At 31.5% G+C, this 20,778-nt stretch overlaps 1 protein-coding gene across 10 annotated transcripts in view; it reads right to left on the bottom strand.

The window, feature by feature from the left end:
* EXOC6 (exocyst complex component 6) overlaps positions 1–20,778 on the bottom strand; it is a 202,081-nt gene that overhangs the window by 56,567 nt on the left and 124,736 nt on the right. For 6 of the 10 annotated variants that reach the window (XM_031956071.1, XM_031956064.1, XM_031956065.1 and 3 more), the window contains exon 19: positions 7,155–7,184. The exons of the other annotated variants lie outside the window; for them this stretch is intronic. In XM_031956071.1, coding sequence (XP_031811931.1) covers positions 7,155–7,184 — 30 coding nt within the window. The remainder of the gene's footprint in view (positions 1–7,154; positions 7,185–20,778) is intronic. 10 annotated transcript variants of the gene reach the window in all.

The following is a 20,778-nucleotide window of genomic DNA, read 5'->3' as shown; positions in this document are numbered from 1 at the left end:
AGAAATTTTAAGTCTTCATGAATGAGTTATTAGCTTTTAGATATCATGCAGAGTTTTTTCAAAAGTTGTTTATCTAAAGTGTGATGTTGATTTTTCAAACAAAAACATTAAAGAAAGCAGATATAAACAATATATTTGAGACACTGATGAAGAACTGCTAAAAACAAATATTTTATAAAACAGTACAAAAAACCTCATCAAAAACTGAAGCCAACACGCATGCTTCAAGATCCCAAATGCAGTAGGAATTAATCTGATAGTCATGCAATATTATTCCTTAAGCAGGGTAATATCAAAATGAGTAAGGGGAAAATAGGGGAAAGAGAAAAGAAAAGAATAAATGGAAATTCATTCAAGTATAATGGACTAGATCTAAAAATATGTAATAGAAATGTCATTTTGATTCAATGGAACAAGTATTTTAATTGAATGTAATTGTTCCATCAAATTAAGTCCATTTTCTACTTATGTTGTTACTATAATGTAATAACTACAAAGATTTATAAGTTGTCAAAAAAGTTTTAGCATTTAATTTATTTTATTTGCAAATGCTACATAGAGATATTTTAATGAGCCTTTTTGATAAAAAAAAAAAAGAAACTTTTAACTAGTAAATAATAATAGTATTGGAGCAGAAAATGATGGTTAATAGAACCAAAACAAAAGATATTCAAAAAAACCCGATGAAAATAAATCAAAAGCATATGCATATACACGTGTTTATTCATTTAATTCTTAATTTCCATACATCGAAAGCAAATTCTTGATACTTCATTTCTTTAAACTATGTATAGTAACTACAGGCTTATTGTTCTCAATTATACAATATTAAATTAAGTATAAAGTACTTTATAAATATGCACATAAAATTTAAGTTTTCCTTTCAGACATAGGTATAAAATCAGGGCTAACAAAAGATGCAGGTATAAAATTGTTTTAACTATTGTTTTTTTAGTTGTCTGTGTATTGCTTTTAAAAATTCAATATTCCAATTTGGGAAATTAATATATAATACTCTTTTAAATTGCTTTTAATATTCATTCTGAAATTGAAAATAGAAACATTAAATGTTTTAAATATACATAAATATAAAATGGTTCATCTAAATCACTTCTATCATCAGTATTTATAGTAAAAGCCACTGACTGAAGTCTTTCTTTCAATTGTGTTGTCAATACTGTTATGCCTTTAATAACATATTGCCATCCAGAATGCAGAAGTAAGATGCTTTTCACATGCCAAGGCTTTTCATTTAGAATGTTCCATTTCTTTCATTATGCTAAACAAAAGAAATGCATTTATTTGCCAAAAACTGGAACAACTCTCCAATTGTAAATAATTGTGGAATATCTACTGTTCTCATCTGAAAAATTAATTGCAACATTATTAACTTGTTCTTTGGCTTTGACAAGTTAAAGTTCAAAAAATAAGGAACAAATCTATAAGTAAAAACACCTGCTAAACTTTTAAAGGACAACAATTTTTTAACCCACCATCTAACATTTTGCTGAAATACATGTTGTAAAAGGAGAAAACCCTTAGATAAACTTCTTGTATTTCAAAGGAACTTGTAAAAGAGAATCTGCTGACATATTAGATCCTTTTTGCAGGACCCTAAAGCCTTTCTTTTAAGAACAATTGCAGTAAAGAGACATTTGGCTCCTAAGAAATTCCCAAAGGGTCAGCCATATGCATCCTTCCATGGCACCTTCACAGTGCTGCTTTCTAGATCCACACTAGCTGCCTCAAAAGCAGCTTTCATCATTTACTAGAGTGTCAGTCAATATGATTTATGGACTCCATTCAACAAAGTCAAAGCATATAGAATGAGAAATATGACTACAATCTGCTAATTTGTTTTGTATTGAGCCACTTAAGAGTCAAAGACCTAATGTCAGGCTGAGACCAGCAACACAATTAACCAGCCGGTGACAGATTCATCCATCCTCCCTGCCAAGCTGTGCCAATCAAAGACAGCATGAGACGACATTTAGTGAAACCAGTAAGAAAATGCATTCTCTAAGTAACCTATGTGAAGTCTTGATTGACACTTTTTGAATTTAACTTGTGGGGCACAGCTACCTTCTACCCAATAGCTTCTCACTGCAAGCTGTGAAATAAGGCTTTCACTGCCAATCACACAAACAATAACACAAAACTCCCAACCCCCAACTTAAAAAAAAAGTTCATTTGCTTCTATGTTTAATTAAGCAAAATTTCGAAATTATTTTAAATGTACACAGCAGGCTGCAGACATTGTTTTTAAAACATAAAATTACAAAATTAAAATGCAATATATTTTATTTGTAATAACATAAAAACAATGTTTTTGTAGTTAGCTATGTTAGGGATCATTTGTGCTTTGATAATTCCACTGTAGTAAAAGTTATACATATCAAATTAAAATGGAATACTTTAAAAAAAATTAAACTTGCTAGATTTAAGTTAAAGCTTTAGTTTAATTTGTCATATTATCTTATGTTTCAAGGTAATAAATCAAATGTCAAGTGTCCAATTAGAAATAATTTATAATTAGTTTTCAGCTATTCCATTCTTTCTCTTAAACTCTCTATGTTATTCACAAATCTGTGTTACTAAAAACTCAGCAATGGCAGTTAAGTAGTCTTTGTGCATGTTGAGGGTGAGGGGAGTGGGGGTCAGGGAGATGTATGTATGTCTTTACTACAGATCAAAACACATCCTAAGAACAGGCAGAAAATATTACATTAGTCTGATAATTAAAAAGGAATTCAACTTTTCATTATAAACATTTTTATGAGATAAGAAAAATCTAACACTTCTATGAAATTTCAGAAATACTGTATGACATTTATTTTTTAAATTCATAACAATAGATTTTATAGAAATATGATTAAATATATTCTCTTATTATAGGAGAACGAAATACAGTTAATACGTATTTGTGCCCACGGTGATCCTACTAATTTTGATTCTCTGATTCTCTAATGATTTTAGAGTTATTCTTGAAAAGGAAGTAATAAACTTTTGTATTACACTAACTTTGCCTCTTTGCAACAAAAGTTTTAGCTATGAGGCTGATTTAAATTTTTTAAGGAAAGGCAAAAGGGGAGAGGAAACTTTTTGATGAATTGACTGGTCTCCTAAGGAGCCTAAATGTACAATCTTTTCATAGTTTATGCAAGCTTAAAGACTAAGGATTATATATTTCTTAATTAAAATAAGAAAAATGCCACAAAGTGGGTATTTTCATCTAAGAAATGATCTATTCTTCCTTATAAAATCTATTTTCTATTTTAATTGCTAAAATTTTATTTCTGATAAAAAAACTTAAAGCAAGTCACATCAAATATTCTAAGAACCACAAAACGCTACTAAATTAGAAGAAAAAAGCTTATGTCTTTGGTAAAGGCTATGAAAGATTTGATTAAGTTATTTTAAGAGATCTATATTCTAAAAAAAATAAATAAATAAATAAAAAAGAGATCTATATTCTATAATTATGGATTTATGTATAAGATCTCCACATGCTATGTCCTATTTCTAAGCATAATGTTGCTTATAAAATTAGCATTAATTTCTAAGAATAGAATATTGTAAGTTTAAACTATTAGATACAAGGATGAATTCCCTCTGGTAAATTTCAATATACTTAACATTTTTCTAAGTCAAGATTTAGACTTATTTTTATTAGTTTATTTATAACATTTCTATAAGTATAGATATAGATTGTATCCTGAAAGTCTACCAAAAAATGTAACCCATCAGTACATTCTTATTAATAAAACATTAATAATAAGGAAGGAACTTCCATTACAATCTTTTATAATTTTCAAACATTCTCCATAATTCTTCCTAGCTAGCACCAACCTCCAATACAGTGGCTTACCTTGCCAGTCCCTTATCAATTCCTAATCAACACACCTCATTCTTCCTTAGAAGCTCTCTTTCTGCAATGAAACTTTCACCTTTTTTGTAGTCCTGAGCCTCAAGGGCACAGATTCCCTCTTTTGGTTAGATATATAACATTTTTGGAGTGGACTTATTTTTTTTCCCCAACAAGTCTTTCCCTGAAACAGGATAAACTGTGCTACTCACAGTTCAGTTCCAATCCTGATTGGTTTGGGAGCCATGATTTGCTCCATTTTTAATATAGGTCGGTTTGACTATCTTTAGATAAATCTTCCTCACCCACCTCACACATTAATGCCAAATGTAGAGCTCAAAATTCTTGATTTCATGAGATTTTCTAGCTTCAGCCTCCCTGATAGTTAGAAGTAACCATAACACAAAACATTTGGGTTGACATATATGCTCTATAATATATATGGTACACTTATACTTCCTCTTCATGTTCTTCTTCCTATGAGATTCATACTTTTTACTTTCTTTCTAACATGATTTTAAGTGTTATTAGACTTTTTTCATTAGCTCTATATTAACATTATTATCATTGTTATCATGGTAGAATTGAAGTTCTGTTCTATTCCATCCTAAGAACATCTTTAAAATCTCCCCTTTTCTCCATTCCTCCTCCTCAATTTCTTTGAGCCTGCTTCAAATCCAATAATTCTGCAGGACCAATTTTAACTTCAGCAGAACAGAAAGTGGTTACAGACACAGTAACTGGGTCCCTCCCCAGATTAAGCTCCTTCACACTTTTTTGATGTTATTCATCCCCAGGCCAACTGTACAGTTCCATTTCTTTATGTAGAAAAGGACATAGAACCTGAATTAATGTTTTTTATTTATTATATAACCTACATATTTAGAGAATAATAGTTATTTGGAAATGGAAATTTTGTCAATTTTCAATCATTAATCATGAAACAATCCTCAGCCTCTTCTCATGTTTTCTGCTTGTCAGCATAGTGCTGACACACTGTTTTATTCCATTGTAAGAGCCTTCTCAAATAACTCTCTCTACCTTTCTATAACTGCTAAGATTTTCTATAAAGTGTCTAAATTTCCTATCTGTAAGAACTCCTTTATGTCCATGACAGTGATCACCTATTCTAGCTTCAGAGCAACACTTAGTTGTTAATCTGAGTACTCACAAACCAAACCAAGTTTATTGATATCTTTCTCATATATTCCTGAAGTTCATGAAGACTAAAAGACTGAAATATTTGTTAACAGTTCTAGGACTCTATTAACAATTATTTCTGTTAACTCTTATTCTGAAGACCTTTTCACTTATTTTGGGGCTTACAACTGTATTCTGGAAGTTTGGGAAAAACTGCAAATATGTTACTGTTAGTATTTGTTTTTACTGTGTTTATATTAAACCTCAAGCAACAAATATTTTAATTTTTTTCTTAATCTCAAATATTTACTGGCATCTTCTTCATTTAACTTTCATTCACAAAACTTCCCATTTCTTAAGGTACTATTTATTCTCATATACTTTATTGTAGACTCAAGCTATTAACTTAAAAAAACTACAAAGTATCACACATTGAACTTGATTTTTTTTAAGGCTAATTGTTTTTATTTACAGAAAGGCAGAATAATATAGTCGATTTTCTTTTCCTTTACAAAGGGTATTTATATTGTCCCTTAAAATTATTTTTTTAAAAGACTTTTCTGGGTCTACTGGATAGATTTAATTTTGTACACTCCTAAGGACTTTTAACTTTCAAATTTAAAAGAATCATTCAATAATAGTAACAACAATCATTCATGTTGGCCTTAAGATGACAAAAGATACGCTAGATTAGCTACAATACTAGTAAAAAAAAAAAATTGCACTGCTACTATTTCCTTTGGACAGTTAAGTAGTGTAGTAGAGTTCCAGCCCTGGAATCAGGAGAACCTGAGCTCAAATTCAGCCTCAGAGCTTCCTAATTGTGTTATCCTGAGCAAATCACTTAATATTGTTTGCCTCAGTTTCCTCATCTGTAAAATAAGCTGGAGAAGGAAATGGGACACCACTCCAGCATCTTTACCAAGAAAACCTCAAATAGAGTCATAGAAAATCAGACATAACTATCAACAAAAAAAAAAAAAACAAAAACAAAAATCCTATACTTTCTTCAACTATTTGATGCTTTCATTTTCCTCTGAACCACTCTATAAGCTAAAGGAAGCATGTTTTTAAGTAATTCATTTGCTTTATTTCTTAAGATTCACAAATAAAGTTAGGATATTTAACTCAACCCACATCTTTTCAAGTACATTCTATATTGTTCTGAGAAACGATTTTCAAAAGAAGAATAGAGAAGGCATCTTTCCTAACAACCACTATTTGAATTTTAAGGAATTTGCACTAATCATTAAATGATTTATCCAAAAGTTCCATAATCTGGAAATTACTGGATAACAAAAGAATCTAAAAATTAATCTATTTAAGAGTATATTGCAACACATTAAAGTGGTTCCAACCAACATCTGAGAATATAATTCAACAGTCATTTTATATATAATTCAATGTCATTTTATTCTAAAGCATTTTTTCATCATTTAACTTCATTCTCCCATGCACACATTTAGTTTCTGATGAAGATGCTACAGAGCAGTTGTCTGGCATCTTTTCTCATAGACCTACAGCACCAGTAGTATCATATTGCAGGCAAACTTTAGCATCATGGCACAAAGTAGTCAAATCACACAATGGTCCTATGAGGCCCAGCTGCTTATTTCACTCGTAGGAGGGGAAGGCATTTAGGAACCTGAAACCTCAATAGGTAGGTTGCCATTACCCCTGGGACTCTTTCAGAGGTCCCTTTTGTGGGATTCCTAGAATGGAGTTGTAGGTAAGTACATCTTATGATGATACTTGCAAGCCTGAAAACTTTTTCTATTTAATATATGGATGCTGCTATATATGCTTCAAGCTCTGTGTTTAGCTGAGGAGGGTGACCAATTGTTTATAGCCCCCTATACATAACACAATCTCATGTCCAAGTATTTTTATGGTTGCTTCTGAGGGAATTTGTTTGCAAAATAATTTAAATTATGATCTGCTTCAGCAAACCTTAGAAACTATGTTGTGTCAATGAATGAAAACAATACTAACTCAAATTTGAATTCTCCACAAAACCACAAATATGACATCAAGCAAGTTACCAAGAAGACTAAAATTTCTTTTAATAATTAAACAGAGAAGAATAAGCCTGTAGGCAGTTCATAGTTTTTCAGGGTACATGCTTTTTTTTTGGCTTTTGTTTACTTACCGACATAGCTGCATGGTCATTGTTGTTATTCTGAGAAGGAAATCAGCAAAGCAATAAAATCAAAAAGCAAAATGTGATTTTAAAGTAGCAGCAGCAGTATTCAAAGTAGCAAAAAATTAAGAAATGTACTACTCATATCTTGTTATAATTTTAAAGTATAATTTAAATATACACCTGGCAATAAAAGTTAATTTACAATATAAACAGCTATTTTCTTTTCAAAATTTCTATATGAATGTCTGTATACATAAAAATGACTTGAAAAATGAAACCTCCTTGTTTTGGTTTTAAACAATCACCTTAAAAATGGCTACTGAAATACCTGAATTCCCAACAAGCGTTTAAATAGCTGCTAAATGTGCACATCCAAAAAAACAGAAAACCCTACTAGAATCCTTCCTGCAGAAAAATAAAATGCTTATTCCATTTATAAATAACTAAATATTTTATTGAATCTTTTTTTTAAGTACTGAGGAAAAAGTTAATAAAAACCCTCCTTTTAATATAATTGTGCAATGCTTTTTTTTTCTTTTGAGGTATCTTTCTATCTGATGGCCTTTATGTGATTATTAATGAATGAAATTTAAACACTAAATGTAAGAGATATAGAAGCAGGGCCAGTTGCTTGATAACTAAGGAAACATGAATGAAATAGTATGACTTTTTGCCTGTCTTGTTACAGAACAGAGAGCAGCAGGAATGTACATAAATGCTTACACATTTTTGAACACATGCATTAACATGCAACTAAGTCAATTTTTAATGATTTTCCCAATCATAAAAAATCAAGTCAAAGTTATTGATGAATTTTAATAACTTCCTATTGTCAAAATATTTTGCTATTATAGATACAACACTCCATTAGAGAAGTTGTAAAAATTATTTTGTACATAATTGTCAAATTACTTTTTCCTTAAGGAAATTGATAATAATCTTAAAAGATAAAAAAAAACAACCAAGATAAAGAGTATCAGGGTAATCAAAGGATATAATAAAAATCTGCACATGATATAACTGACTTTCTATTAAATATAATGCATTTTAAAAGATATTAATAGGCTTTTAAAAGTGCTATTTCCACTATTCAACACAATTTCTTAATATTTGTGCAAACCTAAAGGAAATTATGAAAATATAAAACATATACATAAATAGCTACATGAGATCTTCCAAAAATAAGATTTCTAGCTTTGTTTTATATGACATCCCTTTATGCAATCTGTGTCACAGCCAAGTGAGAATTCTAGTTGTTCTATCATGTCGTGAATTCCTATCTCTAAATAAATGCATGCAACTCATCCCTCATGCTTAGAGCAAGCTCTCTTAGCATCTCTGCCAGTTGAAATTCCTCAAAAATCTGCTCAGATACCACCTTTTCCATGAAGTAACTACCCTGACTCCTTCCCACTAATGGCAGTAATTGTTTTTCCCTTAAAGTTTCTGGGAGTACTTTTTCTAGATTGTCTTTGTCCCTATCGCATTCTATCTTGCATTATATTCAGCTATGTATCTTATTCCCTTAGTAAACTTTAAATTCCTTAAGAGCAAAGATTATATGATTTTATATCCTGGTGTTCCCAGTGTCAAAAACTATGCCTTGTAGTACATTACTATAAGAAATGATGTTTACATAGCTCTTTAAAATGTGCAAAGCCTTTTATATACATTCCCTAATTTGAACTTCACAGAAATTCAAACCTTACAGAAGAAGGGACTCTGGAGAATGTTGCTAAATAAATTGTTTTGTTTGGTTATAAACTTTTATATATGTACTATTGAATAATTTTAGTCTGCTTTATTTAGATGAATATTCTAATTGTTTATTAAACATAATAAAGGTATCAGAAGGATTTTTGCAGAAGTTGTTTAATACTATAAAACATTCAACTGACTATTATTACCTTGATATCAACAGAATTTCTTATTTTTTTTAATCTGTTGAGTCTCAAACAAAATGAAAATAAAGTATATTTTGGGATAATTATTCCAATCTTTTGTGGGGCAAAAATGTGAAAGTTCATTCTAAACATGGGGAATGCTCTATATGAATGCATAAATGTAGAACCAGGTTGGAACTAGGTTAGAGAATAACTACGAGTCTATTTCAAACAGAACACAATGCAGAAAGGACTAATGTGAAATAAAGCTAGAAATTAGTCATTTGTAAATTGGTTTGCATAGTTGTCCATCTACATTTTTTGTTTTCTTTTCAAATTTATAAGCTCCTTAGAAGGAATAATTGCTTTTTATTTGACTTTAGTGTAATGAGGAGTTATTCCTTTTCCTCAGACTCACAGGATTCTGAATTAGAAGCACCTATCACCTTACTTTTGAATGTCTTTGAGAAACAGCCTAGGGTAACTGGAACAAAGCACACCAGATACACCAAAGAAAGAAAAAACAAGGAAAAGAAAGACAATCAGAAAGAAAATTAAGAAGGCCTCTCCAAATAGATAAAAAAAAAAAACCAACCCCAAAACCTTAACAATTTAGTTGGATCTGTTGGTTCAAGTATACTTACCCAAAAAGTAGAGAATGAATGAGCTAAATATTTAGGAACATCGTGACACAATCCCCAGCAGAAAAAACAGCAGTCTAACAGAGTTGCTATTACACTGGCTGAAAATAACGTTTGTGTGGGATGTATAAAAAAATGAAAAGTAAACTGATATACTAATGCATTGTTGGTGGAGGTTGTGAAATGATTCAACCATTCTGGAGAGCAATTTGTAATTATGCCTAAAGGGCTATAAAACTGTGCATATCCTGTAACCCAGAAGTATCACTACTGGGTCTGTATGACAAGGAAATCATAAAGGAGAAGAAAGAATTCACATTGCAAAAATGTTTATAGCAGCTCTTTTTATGATATCAAAGAAATGAAAAATGAGTTCCATCAACTAAGCAAGGGCAGAACAAGTTATAACATTTGAAGTTAATGGAATATTATTGTTCTATAAAAAATGATGAACAAATTGATTTTAGAAAGGGCTGAAAAGATTTACACGAACTGATGTTAAGCAGAAACAAGCAGAACCAGGAATAAGTTATACATAGTAACAAAAAGACTGTGCAATGATCAACCATGAAAGATTTGGTTCTTCCCAAAACTTGAGTGATCCAAGGCAATCCCAATAAACAGGATAGAAAATTACATTTTCATTCAAAAAGAGAACTATGGAGATTGAATACAAATCAACACATGCTATGATTATTTTTTTCTGTTTTTTTTTTTCTTCTCATGGTTTTTCCCTTTTGTCCTGATTTTTCTCTTCTAACATGATTCATAAGGAAATGTGTATTTAAAAAATTAACATACATATATATCCAGAAAAAAATAAAACAATAAATGAAAAAAATGAAAAGTCTAAATAAACCAAAGAGCCCTTGATAGCACAGAGGCAAGAAAAATTTCTAACATTATCTCCTGAGATGCCCATGCAGTTGCTATACAATCTAGCAGCACTATATCTGGTACCTGGAGAAAGGTAACTAAAGCTAGCTAAAAAAAGAGAGAGAGAGAGAGAGAGAGAGAGAGAGAGAGAGAGAGAGAGAGAGAGAGAGAGAGAAAACCAAAGTGAAATGTGAGAAACCAAAGCTGAAGACAACTGATAAGAGCTACAAGGACCCATGGAGACTCCTAGAAGAGAACAAAGATGGTAGGGTTGCAAGAAAAAGAGCAACAAAATTCAAAATACTAATGGGAAAGGAACCACAATTTCTTCATTTGCCAAAGATCAATCCAGGATAGGATGGATCACAAATTTAGGAAGCAACAAAAGGTGAGGATAGTGTGTCTTCTTAGTTCCCTAAGGCTCAGACACAAGTCCTTTACAAAGTAAATAAAACTCTTCTATGTTTTGAAATCATGATAATGATACATCTTAGACCCTTCTAAAGGAAGTCAAAAGCTACTTAACTCATCTTCCCCTTCTCCTTAATTCTCTTTTCTTCCTAACTTCCCTAGTCTTTCCAAGGGCATCACACATCCTAGGCTCAAAACCTAGATTGTTATTCTTGATGATCCTCTCTCTCTTTCTCTCTCACTTGCTATGGCCAACCTATTGCTAAAGTCTCTCAAGTTTGCCTTCATGATATCTCTTGTGTACATCTCCTCTACCCTGGCACCTAGACTACTGTAAATAACTGCTGCTTGGTGTTACTACTGGGCTTATATCCCAAAGAGATTATAAAGAAGGGAAAGGGACCTGTATGTGCACGAATGTTTGTGGCAACCCTCTTTGTAGTGGCTAGAAACTGGAAACTGAGTGGATTCCGCCCATCAGTTGGAGAATGGCTGAATAAATTGTGGTATATGAATATTATGGAATATTATTGTTCTGTAAGAAACGACCAACAGGATGATTTCAGAAAGGCCTGGAGAGACTTACACGAACTGATGCTGAGTGAAATGAGCAGGACCAGGAGATCATTATATACTTCAACAACAATACTATATAATGACCAATTCTGATGGACCTAGCCATCCTCAGCAATGAGATCAACCAAATCATTTCCAATGGAGCAGTAATGAACTGAACCAGCTACACCCAGAGAAAGAACTCTGGGAGATGACTAAAAACCATTACATTGAATTCCCAATCCCTATATTTATGCCCACCTGCATTTTTGATTTCCTTCACAAGCTAATTGTACAATATTTCAGAGTCTGATTCTTTTTGTACAGCAAAATAACGGTTTAGTCATGTATACTTATTATGTATTTAATTTATATTTTAATATATTTAACATCTACTGGTCATCCTGTCGTCTGGGGGAGTTGGTGGGGGGTAAGAGGTGAAAAATTGGAACAAGAGGTTTGGCAATTGTTAATGCTGTAAAGTTACCCATGCATATAACCTGTAAATAAAAGGCTATTAAATAAAAATAATAATAATAATAATCTGCGGCTTGGTCTCCCTGCTTCAAGTCCATATTATCGACTATGTTATTTCTGTATCACATTATGAATTCCTAAAACATTAGACACATCCATATAAAAATATAAATATATATGTACACATTACAAAGAAAAGTACAAATGATATGTCATTTATCATTTTGTATATAATAAAAAGTTGACTATGTCTAGGTGCAAACAAAACAATCATTTAAGAGAAACTGTTGAAATTGAGAATTTTAGTGGGAAATGGGTTGGATTTTTAAATGAATACTTTTAAAAGGATATGAAATTAAGTTGAGCTCAACATCCAATTTTTATCGCTTTATCCCTCAGAATCTGCTGCTTTGTACAATTCTGCCTGAATCTCTACAAGTTGTATTCTAAATAACACTGATGAAATCATATCCCAATGGCTCTACTTATTCACAATATTTCCCAAATAATACCACAGTTTAATATAAATACAAGGTAGAAGCAGAGAAATCAATTGATTGCTTTCCTACAACTATTGATAATAGAGCTTATCAAAAATAAAAGAAATAGAACAATTCCCACCCACTCTAATAATGCTTATGTTAGTTGACTTGTGGTTATATGTCTTGAAATAATTGCAGAGCTCCTATATCTAGAGGTAGAGATGGGTGATAACTGGTGTATTTTCTCTAGGATTCTTGAGACTAAGAATGATTTGTTGGTCCACAGCTGGACCAACAAAGATACTCTGGGGAAAAGGATAGGAAACATGAACAGTAAAATAATTATTTCCCATTCATTAAAGATTTGAGTAAATTTGTCATGTTATAGGCTGTTATAAACTTTATAATATAGCTTTGAAAATAAGCGAATGTTATATAAGTAGGTTAATCAACAACCATTTATTAAATATTTACTTGTCAGAAACTGTGTTTAAAACTGAAATTATGATTCTTTTCATTGAATGATCAAACTAGATTTCAAAGAAGAGGAGAGAAAATATACTTCCTAACTTCTTCACAGATATTAATGACTATAGGTTGAACACACCATATATCAATAGGTTCAGATGATGTACTGGTTAATTTTCCTAAACTTCTTTTCCCTCTCTTTTTCTTTATTTTTTATTCTTTGTTATAAAAGATAGATTTCTGGGAAGGGGAACATGTTTGTAAATGAAAATAATATGAAAAAATCGATAAATTGTCTAAAATTAAAATTAATAAAATTTAAAATGAGAATAAAATTACACTTATTATTGTACATAATAATCAAAAACAACATATCGATGTTTTAACTTCCAAGTTCTTTCAGAGTAACAACAGAAGGAATATATTCTAGTCTTAGGAGTATAGTTATGTTTTTAATAATAGAAAGAATACAGTATCCAAGGAGTCAGGAAAGATACAGATTCAAATCTGCCATGGACAAGTACTTACTGACTGTAGGAACTGAAGATTAAGCTTAAACTCTATAGGTATCTTTTGTCCTCATTTATAAAACAAGTAGAATAACACAATAATTTGTACACCAGTTTCATGATGATATGTCTACATAGATCATAAATAAAAGAGGCTATTCTCACACTTTCCCAGTCACCAGTGGAGTGAAACCGGATTGTGTTCTTGCTCCCATATTTTTTAACATTTCCTTTAATGTTATTAGACAGCTTCCACAAAAATGAAAATGGTACCAGGCCAGCTACTGAAGTAATAATAAATGATTTAATGGTGAAAAGTCAAAGTGGAGGGAGGTTATTAGTGTGCAACTCAGTGATGACTGTGTACTCACTGCAGCCTCTGAAGCTGAGATGCCAAAGTATATGACTCAGTTATCTACTAGTTGAACTACTTTTGGCCTGAAAATCAATTGCAAAGAAACAGTTCTCCACCAGCCAGAACCATACCATTCATAAAATGAACCATCAGATAGAGCAAAGGGAGATATTCTGAGTGCTATGGATAAATTCACTTCCCTTGGCAACATATCTTCCGGGGGATGTATATATAAATGATGAGGTTAATATATTCATTGCCAGCTAAAGCTCGGCATTGGGAAAGTGCAAAAGGAAAGGCTGGGAGAGAAGATATTAAGCTGCATACCAAATTGAAGAACTACTTCAATAGTCATTGTGCTGACTTCTTTGTAGTATGCCTATGAAACCTGGACAATAATACTTTGCCAGAAAACTGAACCAGTTCCATTCGAATTGTCTTAGGAAGATTCTGACTTGGCAAAATAAGGTACTGGATACTAAAGTCCTTTCTCGAGCATAATATTCTCAAGCATCCAAACTCTATCCTATAGAGAGCACAACTCCAATGACATTATCACATAGCCTGAATGCCGGTACTTTAGAACTCACAAAAAGCAAGCACTCACATGGAAGCTAGAAGCAGCAGCAGAAGGACATTTTCAAGGTCTCTCTGCAGTACTTTAAATCAATTGTGAGCCATGGGAGATACTAGCATATAAGACCACCTAGCATCAAAGAAAGTCCTGTGCTCTATGAGCAAATTAGAATCGGAATAGCACAAAGGAAATATAAGATGCACAAATCTAAAAATATCTTTGTTCCAAATGTTCAAATGTTCAAACAGAATATTTGTGCCCAACCTGTGGTAGAGTCTTCTGAACTCATATTGTACTAATCATCCACAGTCAGATACACTGTATCTTGACTCCAACAGAGTGATGTCATTGGTCGTCTTTGAGTATGAAGGATGGACAACAGAATAATTTCTATAATGTGATTTCACAGTATTGTTATGAAGATAATATGCTAAAGTATACAAAATCCTTCCTAAAACCTGTAATAGAGCTGGGTCATGATTAATGCAAGTCAAAACATGTAAAATTTGGTTTAGCATAAATTATATAATTATCAGGTTGCATTTAATACAAGCAAAAATTCACTAATGTAGCACATGCAAGTGTTTTAACATATCCCAGGCAACTGAGTGGTTCAGTAGAAAGAGTTCTGGGCCTAGAGTCAGGAACACCTGAGCTCTGGCCAAGTCACTAAACTTCCAACTGTTTCATTTCCCCATCAGTAAAATAAGAATTACAGTACCTAGCCACTAGAATTGATGTGAAGATACACAGCACAGTGCCTAGCCATACAGTAAGTGTTACATAAATGTTATCATTATTATTTTTATTATCCCATCTGAATCTTGCCTACATCCACCTGTGAAGTAGCATGCTGCTGCTTACCATATTATCAATATATGCTCATTTTTTAAAAGAGCTCTTGACAAAATAGACAAAAGGAAACGGACTTTAGATGAGCATGTTATTACATTAAAACAAAAATTTGATATAATTAAATAATAAGAATCAGATCACAGTAACTCAAATAGGACAAGATGTTAGAATGACTTAATCTATATACAGATTATACAAAATAAAAGAAAAAGACAATTTCAGCTTTTTGTGAATTTGCAAATAACTACAAGGAATATAAGCACTATGGATTGAAGGACAAAATAAAAAACACATTCCTCTGAGCAAAGCAACTATATAGACAAAAACTTCAAGTTTAAGACAGTGAAAAAATTGGAAATGATGGGGACAATGAACAAATTTTTATGGCTAGCATTGGATCAATAGCTCTAAGAATCAAGTTCAGTTGCATAATGCTAAATTACCAGAAAGGTAGTCTGTGCAGATGAGAACACAGCAGCCAATTATCCTGATGTTTTGAGGAAAATAATCAAAGAAGGTAGATACATTGATCAACAAAAATTTTAATGTAGGCAAAAGGTTATTCTGGAAAAGGATGCCTTCCAGAATTTACATTTTTAAGAAAAGAGAAAATTCAACCTAGACTTAAACTGTCTAACGCTTGCCTAACACTTTTATTTGGGAAACTATGAAAGGGATTCAAAATTAAAATCATTGCTTATTTAATCAGACCTGAAATAGTCTTACTCTGGAAGGTTAAAGGTATTGATCAGTTCCAGTAAATAAGAAAGCACGAGAGGTCTTCAAGTTATGTAAGTCTAGCTGTCAAAAATTATTAGGAGAATAACATTATTGATTTTAGCTATCCAACTACATTTGGTTCATCATGTGAGAATGTAAGCATACAAATTACCTGACTGGTAGATGACTCTGTAACTATCATTATGAATATTTAAAGGGAGAAAAAAGAGTTCAAATTATGCTGCTAAAATATTTTAAATGGCAATAACATTTTCACCATAGCAGTGTAGGCTTATCTCTAGATACAATATGCAGTAGTTTTTAAAAATCTTTTTATTCTATAAATTTTGCTTTCTACAAATACCCTTTTAGTTTGTAATAATATTGAATCAAAAATATATTTTTCTTATCATGTGGAGTTTTATAATGTTAAAAAGATTAAATAAAAAATTTCACTGCATATTTCTATGAGGTTTGAACTAAATACCATATCTTACATATAATTATAATTTCAAATGTGGATCTGAATTTGTAAATAAATGTCAGCTATTATGGGAAATAAAAAAAACAAAATAGTTTTTAACAAATTAAAATTGAATATCAAAGGAAAATGGAAAGATACATGGGTATGATCAAGCTGCACCACATATCAACTAAGAACTCTGAAGAGCAAGAGTAAAAGACATCAATAAGGAAATGAATAACAGAAGGACAAGACAGGCTTTCACTTGGCAAGAATTAGGGGTGACAGGTAAACAGCCAGAGTATTCCACTGATATTCTCTCAATGTCAGGGAATAGGAAGGTTTCTAGCACATGGAATGAATTCCCTGTTACAAACTTAACAGAGGGAATAGATAAGAGTTGCATATCAAAGCAAACATAGATGTATTATGATTTGTATCATTGAAAGAAACTCATAAAGCAATGAGATCACAGATTCATTTAATTATTTTAAGTCAGTCTCTTCATATACAGACTTCAGTTTTGTCCCTGACAATTTCATGCTCGGTGTATTTTGTCTGGAAGTATCATTTCATCAACTGGTTTAAATTGACTTCCAGATTCAGGCGCAAAACCTTCTTTCTCTACTCCTTGGCATACATTAATAATCTTACAGTGTTTAAATCCAAAAGATATTATGGTATCATTAAATAAAGTTCCTACCAGATGAAGCAGGTATTTAACATGCTTTTCAATCATATAACTTGATATCATCCATATACTTAAGGGATAATATGATGCTTTTCTATGACTTGCTTTTTGACTCAAAAGATATACTCAATTCTATTTAGGAATAAACAGTTTAGGCAGGGCAAAATAATGTAGGAGTAACCCTTCTCTAGAGATGTCATATTTTATACCAACTGTTCTTGACATTATTGTATAGATCGCTTGCTTTAAATATGATCATCAAATACTTTAGCATCTTTATTATGCATGGAGCTTTTTACATTTTTACAATTCATTCCTCAGCCATGATTATGGAACTAAGTTACAAGTTTTGCAAAAATCAATAAAGGTGTTAAAATGTTCCAAACCTTTCAGGTATCTAGTTCAATAATTGCAAGATCCTTAAGTTGTTCCTGACATCCCTGAGATTTTTTGGTACAGCTTTTTACTCGTAAGTCTCTGTATTGTTTTCGTGGGGTGGGGGGATGGGGGAGTGTGTTCACAGGGGAGATGCAAGTATGAATGCTTTCTACAAAGTATAAAATATATGAGCATTTAAATAGCCTATATTATTTATTTATTTTGGTTGAGGCAATTGGGGTTAAGTAACTTGCTGAGAGTCACATAGTATTAAGTGTCTGAGGCTTAACCTCAGGTTCTCCTGACTTCAGGGCTGATGCTCTATCCACTGTGCCATCTAGCTGACTCTAAATATCCCATATTTGGAGGAGTCATTGGTACTCTCGTGATTTGGTAATAAATAAATAAATAAGAAATAAGTTTCTGGTAAGAAACATAGAATCAATTTTATATCAGAGAAGAAGCTGACAAACTTCTTTGCTATTTTTTAGTATTACCATCATCATCATCATCATCACTACAACTGCCATCATCATCTTATTCATTTTATCCTTTTCAACGGAAATAGTTCCCAAAGCAAACTTCTTGCTCTTTAACCTTTAATAGTTTATAAACTATTGCATAAGTAGAGAAAGTAACTCTGTAACTGAATATAAATTATGAGAACATAAAATGTTAAGTTCATCTTCTCTATAGGCTCATTGAATGTATTCTTCATACAATTCAAGTAGCAAACAGAAAGAGGGATGATAGGCATCTCATTGTTTCTTTGTGATTTTTATTTCCTCTGGTAGATCTATGTTTTTTAAAGTTTTCATTTCATATAGCTTGGAAAATTTAAATATTTGGAAATGGTGACATCTAATGAAACAATGTTCTTAAATTTTTATAGATCAATGTTTTATATCCAGATGATTGAGAGCAAGAGTTCAGTCTGAAATAATGGTCTAGTTCAAGTAGAGCTTATTTGCTGAGTTCTCCAGGAGTTTTCAAAGTCCTTGTTTGTAATACTACTCCCTCTTACAAGCTTCCACATACCAAAGAGATATCTCTGAGGGCAGGAAGGGGTGCTTTGGGTAAAGGGATTTGTCATCTGTTAGACCATGAAGAACATCAAGCTTCTATATTTGGTTTAGGGTTGGTTCTATGTTTCATTAATATCATGTGTGTTTTAGTTCTAATACTACCTAACTCTGCTCAATTCATAATTCTGAAAGTGTCCATTAAGGCCAATGCTTTAAACATGCTCTTCACATTTGATTTCAGGATATTCAATTCCAGCCTATTCTCTGAAAAATTTATGCTTACTGTATATTCCCTGGAAAAGCCCAAGGTATTTGTATGTAAAAACCTTCATCCATTAGTTCAATGTGACTTTGTGATTTAAGTTCAAAGCTTTCAACCTCTAGCTTTCATTAGTCTACATTAATAATTTTATGCTCTATATAATGATCCAAAACAATTACAAAGGACTAATGATGAAGCATATTATCAGTCTCCAAAAAAAGAAAAAAAAAACATTTGTTTGAATATAGCTTAAAGCTATTTTTTGCTTTCTTTCATTTTTATTCATGTTTTCTTATACAAAATGACTAATATGAAAATGTTGAAATAAATATGGAATATGAATACAATGGAAATATATAATTGCAGTTAAAAAATTTATGATCACAAAATACAAATAACATTTTGATATAGCTGGAGAAAAACTTCCATAAAATGAAGTAACTGTTTAATGTGTTTTGGTGAAGCTATCTACTTTGATATAATTGATTAATATCAAGTGATGAATAAGATGTCTTGGTTCATATTGGTCCTTAATTTTGAATACACTTAGTTCCACTTAGTAAAGATGATAATATCTTATTTAGAAGGGATAATAATACATTTAAGGCTGGCCAGAACCATAATGGATTTTAAATGTCTCTCTGACAGTCATCTTCATCATCTTCCTCTTCCTCCTACTTTTCTTTCCTTTTCCTCTCCCTCCTCTTTCTCCTTTCCTTTCTCTTCTTATTCTTGTTATTATTATTATTACTCTTATTGTTGCAATTAGTATTACTCCTACCTAATCTTGTCATACCTTGCAACTGGAACATTAGTCTACATGTTTCAAAATATGTACTATTTCTTTCACAGAAAGTTATTTCTAAACAATCAAGCCAACAGAATTACATAAAATTTTACAGATAGGAAGGAAAGAAAATTAGAGAATCACACACCCTTAGAACATGTGTTTTTGATTATTAATCTTTGTAACATATATAAAATTCTATTTCAGTCACTATATCACTTCAATTAATGATTCTTCATAAGAAGACAAATATACAAATAAGCATATCACCAAATGCACAGAACAGCTTTTAAGGGAAAAAAAATGAAAGAAAAAACTTTCACAATTACTAATTAAAAGCACTATAATGCTAAACAGGAAATATATTATTTACAAAAAATGAATATGAAAGTCTATATATGAAATGATAAAAAGGGATACATAAATAGCAATGTAAAAACTATAAAACAATTTAAGACAACACAGTTAATACTTTTTAACTTGTGGTCAAATCAGCATAAGGGTTTATAATTACACTAGACTATGATAGTTAGAATCCAATTTTTGGCTTAAAGGATACTAAATGAAAATGACCATCTATGTAAAGCCTTGATAAGGAAGAAACATAAATGAAAGATATCTTTAATAACTAAAAGAAATATCTTTAATAACTGAAAGTATGCTGATGATATATTCATTTGGATAATGATGGTACTGTTGTTTAATGACCATCTAGTATGATACCATTATAACCCAATTTTATTTTACAAGAGATAAATGTGTATTAGCTGATTTAAAAAAAAAACACTATGATACATGAAAATTCGTCTAATATCACAAGAACTGTCATATTATGTAAAAGTAATGGTTCATTTGATCCACTATTCTATCTCTTTCAATGTCACCCCGGGATGTTGTCTCAGACAGTCCAAAACTGCCCTACAGATACCAACAGGAAAAGGTCAAGGATTTATCTCAAAGAGACGAGAGGAAGAAGGGGGAGGGGAAGAGAGAGAGAGAGTTCCAGGTGGGAACACAGTGAATTCACAGTGACAAAAGGAACCATATACTTCAGTAAAAAGTAAAATATTCTCCCATAAAGAGCTTTGGTCAGAGCACTTTACCCTTGTAAGCATTCTTTAAGTACTTTTTCTCTACTTTTATCAAAATGTAGAGAAATGTAAAATGTCTTTAGCTCACCAAATTTTCATCAAACCTCTTATGGTTGATAGAATT

Source organism: Sarcophilus harrisii, chromosome 2 (assembly GCF_902635505.1).
Source record: "Sarcophilus harrisii chromosome 2, mSarHar1.11, whole genome shotgun sequence".
Taxonomy (NCBI): Eukaryota; Metazoa; Chordata; class Mammalia; order Dasyuromorphia; family Dasyuridae; genus Sarcophilus; species Sarcophilus harrisii.
The sequence above is the reverse complement of the archived record's forward strand: the minus strand, read 5'-3'. Positions and strand labels throughout refer to the sequence as shown.